Here is a 7,565-nt window from a genome sequence, read left to right as displayed (position 1 = left end):
AGAGACATTACTTTGCCAACAAAGGTCCGTCTAGTCAAGGCTATGGTTTTTCCAGCAGTCATGTATGGATGTGAGAGTTGGACTATAAAGAAAGCTGAGCACCAAAGAATTGATGCTTTTGAACTGTGGTGTTGGAGAAGACTCTTGTGAGTCCCTTGGACTGCAAGGAGATCCAACCAGTCCATCCTAAAGGAAATCAGTCCTGGGTGTTCATTGGAAGGACTGATGATGAAGCTGAAACTCCAATACTTTGGCCACCTGATGCAAAGAGCTGACATATTGGAAAAGACCCTGATGCTGGGAAAGATTGAGGGCAGGAGGAGAAGGGGATGACAGAAGATGAGATGGTTGGATGGCATCAGTGCTTCAATGGACATGAGTTTGAGTGAACTCTGGGAGTTAGTGATGGACAGGGAGGCCTGGTGTGCTGCGGTTCATGGGGTTGCAATGAGTCGGACATGACTGAGCGGCTGAACTGAACTACCATGAGACCCAGCAATACCATTCATATACCCAAGAGAGATGAAAACATATATCCTTGCAAATAAGTGTTTATAGCAGTTATTTATGATTGCCAAAAGGTAGAAACAACACAAATGCCCATCAAGCTGACATTTTGATAGGCAAAATGTCATAAATCTCTACAACAGAATATTATTCAGCCATAAGAAAATAATGAAGTCCGAATAGATGCTACATAATGGATGAATCTTGAAACATGAAACTAAGTGAAAGAAGCCAGTCATAAAAGACACAAATTATATGATTCTATTCATATGAAAGGTTCAGAACAGGGAAACCTATAGATGGAAGTAAATGAGTGGTTGTTTAGGGCTGGGCAAAGGACAGGGAGTAGATCGGGAGATGATAGCTAAAGAGTATGAGATTGCTTTATAAAGTGACGAAACTGTGCCATCTTTCCAATTTTCCACCTTAGGGAAGTCCACAGTCCACCTTCCTTTCTTTTGGCCCAGGCTGTTCAAAGTTGCCCACCAGGCCTATACCCATTCCTCTTAGCTCATCACTATTCTTTGTGCCTCTCAGCAAACTTTTCATTTTCATTTTCAAGAGCCTGTAGTATTAGCTATTGAAGAAAACTTGGAAAATTCAGCAAAGTAGAAAATTAAAAAAAAAGCTCAGCCACAGTGATTTCACCCAAACATCCATTGATTATAAGCCAGGATGGGTGAGGGGTAGGAGACCACCAGTGCACATGGATGAACCCTCCAGAACGTCGACTTGGTTTCCTGAGGATTTGTGGGAAGGAGTGCTGGTGGCGCTAGTGGTAAAGAAACCACCTGCCAATGCAGGAGACATAAGAGATGCAGGTTCGATCCCTGGGTCGGGAAGATCCCTGCTATCCACTCCAGTATTCTTGCCTGGAGAATCCTATGGACAGAGGAACCTGGCGAGCTACAGTCCATGGGTTTGCAAAGAGTCGGACATGCCTGAAGCAACTGCGCCCGCACATCCTCAGCTAGGTGTATCTACATTTACTTCTGCATAGGGACCACAAACCCATTATAGGCCAAGCACTGATCCGGCTCTTATGAGAAAAAGTCTCCCAAGTTTTCTTCTGGACCTTGCGATTAGAAGGATATTTTTTATGTCTTGAGATGGGAGGAGGGGGGCAGGGAGAGAAACCCTCTCTAAGTAAGACATAAAATCCAGAAGCAATAAAGGAAAAAACTAACAGACCTGCCTATTTAAAAAGACTTTTTTAAATTCTCATATCTGAGATTCCTTATTTGTTGCTCAGTGTCTCAGTTGTGAGATTTCTTAGGCTAAGTTAAAGGACAGCGGCAGATTGGGAAAGTATGTTCAATATACGAAAAGATTTTATGTTCAGAGCATATGAAGAGTTCCCAAAAGTCAACAAAATGACAAATACAAGAGAAACAAAGGCAAAAGATATGACTAGAAAATTCTCAGGCTTCAGATGGCCAATACACATATGAAAAGAGAAACGCACACTAAAACAGTGAGTTATACTTTTCTTCTCTTAACTTCCAGAACAGCATACAAGAGTGAATTTCCTCGTACTGCTTTATCTGTTCCTCCCAAATTTCTTGTTAGCCTTTCTTGAGCCTTTAACCTTGGAGAACTCAGGGCACTGTCTTTGGTCCTCCTTTCTGTTTTGTCTACAGCCATTTCCTTGAAACTCCAGATCCTCAGCCTGTCCCTCTGGGTCACAGCCTTCCTCTCTGCCTACTCCTCAGGCTACTTTAAGATTAAAAAAAAAAAAAAAAAAAAACCCACTACAATTCATTGTTTTAAGAACTTGTCATTTTTTTATGCATTTGGTGGAGGAAGAGGTTTCAGGGATTTGTATGTATGTATATATGTATGTATGCTTATGTACATATATGACATTATTTCTATAGGTGCAAACACATACATTTATGGCTAAATGCATGGAACAGCACAGAAAGTGACCCCCTGAGATGTTATCAGTGTTTATATATGGATTGTAGGATTATCATCAAACAGATTTAAAACTATAGTGTTGCTTATAAAAATAACCTAAATGTGTAACAAGAGGCTTCACTGATTAGTATTCAACCATAGTTGGGACAATATACAACCATTAAAAAGTTTGCAGTACTTTATCAGTAAGGCAAAATTCTCATCACTTGATGCCAGGTAAAGAAGCATTTAGAAAATTCAGCAGTGGCCACATGACTGGAAAAGGTCACTTTTCATTCCAATCCCAAGAAGGGCGATGCCAAAGAATGTTCAAAATACCCCACAATTGCACTCATTTCACATGATAGCAAGGTAATGTTCAAAATCCTTTAAGCTAGGCTTCAACAGTATGTGAACTGACAACTTCCAGATGTACAGGTTGATTTAGAAAAGGCAGAGGAACCAGAGATCAAATTGCTACCATCTGTTGGATCATAGAAAAGCAAGAGAATTACAGAAAAAACATCTACTTCTGCTTCATTGACTATGCTAAAGCCTTTGATTGTGTGATCACAACAAACTGGAAAATTCTTAAAGAAGATGGGAATACCAGACCATCTTACCTGCTTCCTGAGAAACCTGTATGCAGGTCAAGTAGCAAGTTAGACCTGGACATGGAACAATGGACTGGTTCAAAATTGGGCAAGGAGTTCATCAAGGCTGTATATTGTCACCCTGCTTATATAACTTATATGCAGAGTACATCATGTGAAATGCCAGGCTGGATGAAGCACAAGCTGGAATCAAGATTTCTGGGAGAAATATCAATAACCTCAGATATGCAGATGACACCACCCTTATGGCAGAAAGCGAAGAGGAACTAAAGAGGCTCTTGATGAAAGTATAAAAGGAGAGTGAAAAAGCTGGCTTAACACTCAACATTCAAAAAAAAAAAAAAAAATCATGGCATTGGGTCCCATCACTTCATGGCAAATGAATGGGGTAACAGTGGAACAGTGACAGACTTTATTTTCTTGGGCTCCAAAATCACTGCAGATGGTGACTGCAGCCGTGAAATTAAGACACTTGCTCCTTGGAAGGAAAGCTATGACAAACCTAGACAGTGTATTAAAAAGCAGAGACAAAGACTCTTTAAGTGTCTTAAAAAGCAGAGACTTTGCTGACAAAGGTCTGTATAGTCAAAGCTATGGTTTTTTCCAGTAGTCATGCACAGATATGACAGTTGGACCATAAAGAAGGGTGAGTGCAAAAGAACTGATGCTTTGGTATGGTGGCCTTGGAGAAGACTCTTGAGAGTCCCTCGGACTGCAAGGAGATCAAACCAGTCAATCCTAAAAGAAATCAACCCTGAATATTCATTGGAAGTTAAATGAATGATGCCATATCTGAAGCTCCAATACTTTGGCTACCTGATGCAAAGAGCTGACTCATTGGAAAAGACCCTGATGCTGGGAAAGTTTGAAGGCAGGACCAGGGGAAGACAGAGGAGGATATGGTTGGATGGCATCACCGACTCGATGGACATAAGTTTGCGCAAACTTGGGGAGACAGTGAAGGACAGGGAAGCCTGGTGTGCTGCAGTCCATGCGGTCGCAAAGGGCTGAGCGACTCAATGACTGAACAACAAAAAAGCAACAGGAGATGCCAATATATGCCTATACTGTCTGATTCGTTTTATGAGATAAATTTTTTAAAAGCAAACTACATGCGCCTAGAGATAAGACTGGAAGAAAATGTATCCAACCGTGAGCTGTGCATCTCTCCAGGTGTTGGGATGAAAGGTGCTTTTTTAGTTTCCATTATTTTTCAGTTTCCGGGGGGAAAACAACAACAACAACAAAAAGGCGGGCTATTTCTACCTTGATAAGATAAAAAAGACAAAACACAGTTGTTATTCTTTGTAAGCTACAAATCTCTGCCCACCCGGGGCAAAGGCCGGGCACACAGCCGCAGCCCTCACTGCAGCCAGTGGGTCACCAGGCGCCACAGCGCTGGCCTTTCCGGCAGGCCGAAGCGCCCCCGCGCGGTCTGTCCCGGGCGGCTGGGAGAGGGGTGGGCGCGGAGGGCTGGAGGCGGTGCCCGGCGTCCCCGCGCTTCCCGCGAGATCCCGCTCCGCCCGCTCCGCCCTGCTCGCCGCGCTCCCGGCTCCCCGCTCCCCGCGCCGCGACACTTCCTGTCTTCAGCTCCCGCGCCGCCCGCCCGCGCCCGCGCCCGCGCCTGCCGCCTGCCGCCCACCGCCCGGCGCCGCGCCCGCCGGCGCCCCCGAAGGTGCCCCCGGCCCGGCCGGGTCGCTGCCCCGCCCGCCGCCCCGCGAGCCGCTTTGTCTCGGGCGGGGCGCGCGGGAGAGGCCGCCAGGTGCCCCCCGCCGCGGGCCCGGGCCCCCCGCCCCGGGGTGGCGGCGGTGGCGCCGGGCCCCGGGGCGGGGGGCGCGCCGGGATGGGCCCCAAGCGGCGGCAGCTGACGTTCCGGGAGAAGTCGCGGATCATCCAGGAGGTGGAGGAAAACCCAGACCTGCGCAAGGGCGAGATCGCGCGGCGCTTCAACATCCCACCGTCCACGTTGAGCACCATCCTGAAGAACAAGCGCGCCATCCTGGCGTCGGAGCGCAAGTACGGTGTAGCCTCCACCTGTCGCAAGACCAACAAACTATCCCCTTACGACAAGCTCGAGGGGCTGCTCATCGCCTGGTTCCAGCAAATCCGCGCCGCTGGCCTGCCGGTCAAGGGCATCATCCTCAAGGAGAAGGCGCTGCGTATAGCCGAGGAGCTGGGCATGGACGATTTCACTGCCTCCAACGGCTGGCTGGACCGCTTCCGCCGGCGCCACGGTGTAGTGTCCTGCAGCGGCGTGGCCCGCGCCAGGTCGCGCAGCGCTGCCCCCCGGCCCCCAGCGGCGCCCGCCAGCCCTCCCGCAGTGCCCTCGGAGGGCAGCGGTGGGGGTACCACGGGCTGGCGCGCTCGGGAGGAGCAGCCACCGTCGGTGGCCGAGGGCTACGCTTCCCAGGACGTGTTCAGCGCCACTGAGACCAGTCTGTGGTACGACTTCCTGCCCGACCAAGCGGCGGGGCTGTGTGGCAGTGATGGACGGGCACGCAGGGCCACCCAGCGCCTGAGTGTCCTGCTGTGTGCCAACGCCGATGGTAGCGAGAAGCTGCCCCCACTTGTGGCTGGCAAGTCGGCCAAACCCCGTGCAGGCCAAGCTGGCCTGCCCTGTGACTATACTGCCAACTCTAAGGGTGGTGTCACCACCCAGGCTCTGGCCAAGTACCTGAAGGCCCTGGACACCCGCATGGCTGCAGAATCTCGCCGAGTCCTGCTGCTGGCTGGCCGCCTGGCTGCCCAGTCCCTGGATACCTCGGGCCTGCGGCATGTGCAGCTGGCCTTCTTCCCACCAGGCACCGTGCAGCCGCTGGAGCGTGGAGTGGTCCAACAGGTGAAGGGCCACTACCGCCAGGCTATGCTGCTCAAGGCCATGGCAGCACTAGAGGGCCAGGATCGCTCAGGCCTGCAGCTGGGCCTCATGGAGGCCCTGCACTTCGTTGCTGCGGCTTGGCAGGCTGTGGAACCTTCGGACATAGCTGCCTGCTTTCGTGAGGCTGGCTTTGGGGGTGGCCCTAATGCTACCATCACTACTGCCCTCAAGAGTGAGGGAGAGGAAGAGGAGGAGGAGGAGGAGGAGGAAGAAGAGGAAGAGGAGGGTGAAGGGGAGGAGGAGGAGGAGGAAGATGGTGAGGAGGAGGAGGAGGAAGCAGGGGAAGGAGAGGAGCTCGGGGAGGAAGAGGAGGTAGAAGAGGAGGGTGATGTTGATGACAGTGATGAAGAGGAAGAGGAGGAGGAGGAAGAGAGCTCCTCTGAGGGCTTGGAGGCTGAGGACTGGGCCCAGGGTGTAGTGGAGGCTGGTGGCAGCTTCGGAGGTTATGGTGCCCAGGAGGAGGCCCAGTGCCCTACCCTCCATTTCCTGGAAGGTGAGGAGGACTCTGAGTCAGACAGTGAGGAAGAAGAGGAAGATGATGAGGAGGAGGATGAAGATGATGAAGATGATGAGGAGGATAGTGATGAGGTGCCTGTACCCAGCTTTGGGGAAGCCATGGCTTACTTTGCTATGGTCAAGAGGTACCTCACCTCCTTCCCCATTGATGATCGTGTGCAAAGCCACATCCTCCACTTGGAACATGACCTGGTTCACGTGACCAGAAAGAACCATGCCAGGCAGGCAGGAGTTAGGGGTCTTGGACATCAAAGCTGAGCCACTGAGCTTAGCCATGCCCCCAACCTGGATGTGGCAGCCCCAGGGCAGAGGACTCTCTGGGCAGCTGCTGTGGATGGACCCAGAGTGGGGAACCCCACATCCTTTAGTGATATTCTCCTGGCCCTGTGACAGGCCCAGTCACCTCTGTAGGGCCTGGGGCTGGCATCAGCCTCACTGCCTGCTTTTTGCCTCTTTTTCAGAATCCTCTTTCCTCCCCAGTTGCCCCTGGGCATGGGGGACTAGGTGGGAGGATGGGGAGCTGTCCGGTGCTACCACACCGTGCCATCAGTGGACTAGGCCACAGTAGCAGCCAGGGATGGACCCTGGAAGCTCCTGGCCAGAGAGTGCCTCTCCCCTCTGCCATCCACACCAGGTCTTTGGTGGTGGGGGGGACCCCAAAGCCATTCTGGGAAGGGCTCCAGAGAAAAGTCCAGCCTAGGACCCCACAAGGCTGGCAGCCCCACATCCCTGTCCCCAGGCCACCTTGAGAAGCACAGTCTAACCACGGGCTCCTAGGCCTGCCTCAACCTGCTTCCCCACTTCCCAACCCCTTCCTCTGGCCCAGTCCATGTTACTTTGGCCCTTGATTTTCTTTCAGATTGGAGGTTCTCAAGAGGCCCTCCAGAGGAGTGATAATGGGCACTTCCCTTGTGGGCAGCTGCAGGCCCCATGCCTCTCCTCCCTCTCTGGCAGGGCCCTATCCTGGGCAGGGGGCCTGGGGCTGGGCCCAGAGTCCAGCCATCCAGCTGCTCCTTTCCTAGTCTGAATTCAATAAATCTGTCTGCTCCCCTTTTGTGGGAGTGGACGTTTTAACAGCCAAGGGTGCATCCTTCATGGTCTGGGCTTGCGTCTGTCTTGGGGACACGTCCTTTCCCGGTTCCTTTTGATCC

General features: G+C 51.3%; 1 protein-coding gene across 1 annotated transcript; it reads left to right on the top strand.

Annotated features, from left to right (window-relative positions):
• Positions 1 to 4,805: 4,805 nt before the first annotated feature.
• Positions 4,806 to 7,495, top strand: CENPB (centromere protein B). The gene has a single exon (XM_006072920.4). It carries the CDS (start codon positions 4,864 to 4,866, stop codon positions 6,670 to 6,672), a length of 1,809 nt encoding a protein of 602 aa, XP_006072982.1. The 5' UTR covers positions 4,806 to 4,863; the 3' UTR covers positions 6,673 to 7,495.
• The last annotated feature ends 70 nt before the right edge of the window (positions 7,496 to 7,565 follow it).

This window comes from Bubalus bubalis, chromosome 14 (genome assembly GCF_019923935.1).
Source record: "Bubalus bubalis isolate 160015118507 breed Murrah chromosome 14, NDDB_SH_1, whole genome shotgun sequence".
Lineage (NCBI taxonomy): Eukaryota > Metazoa > Chordata > Mammalia > Artiodactyla > Bovidae > Bubalus > Bubalus bubalis.
This window is presented reverse-complemented; position numbering and strand designations above follow the sequence as displayed.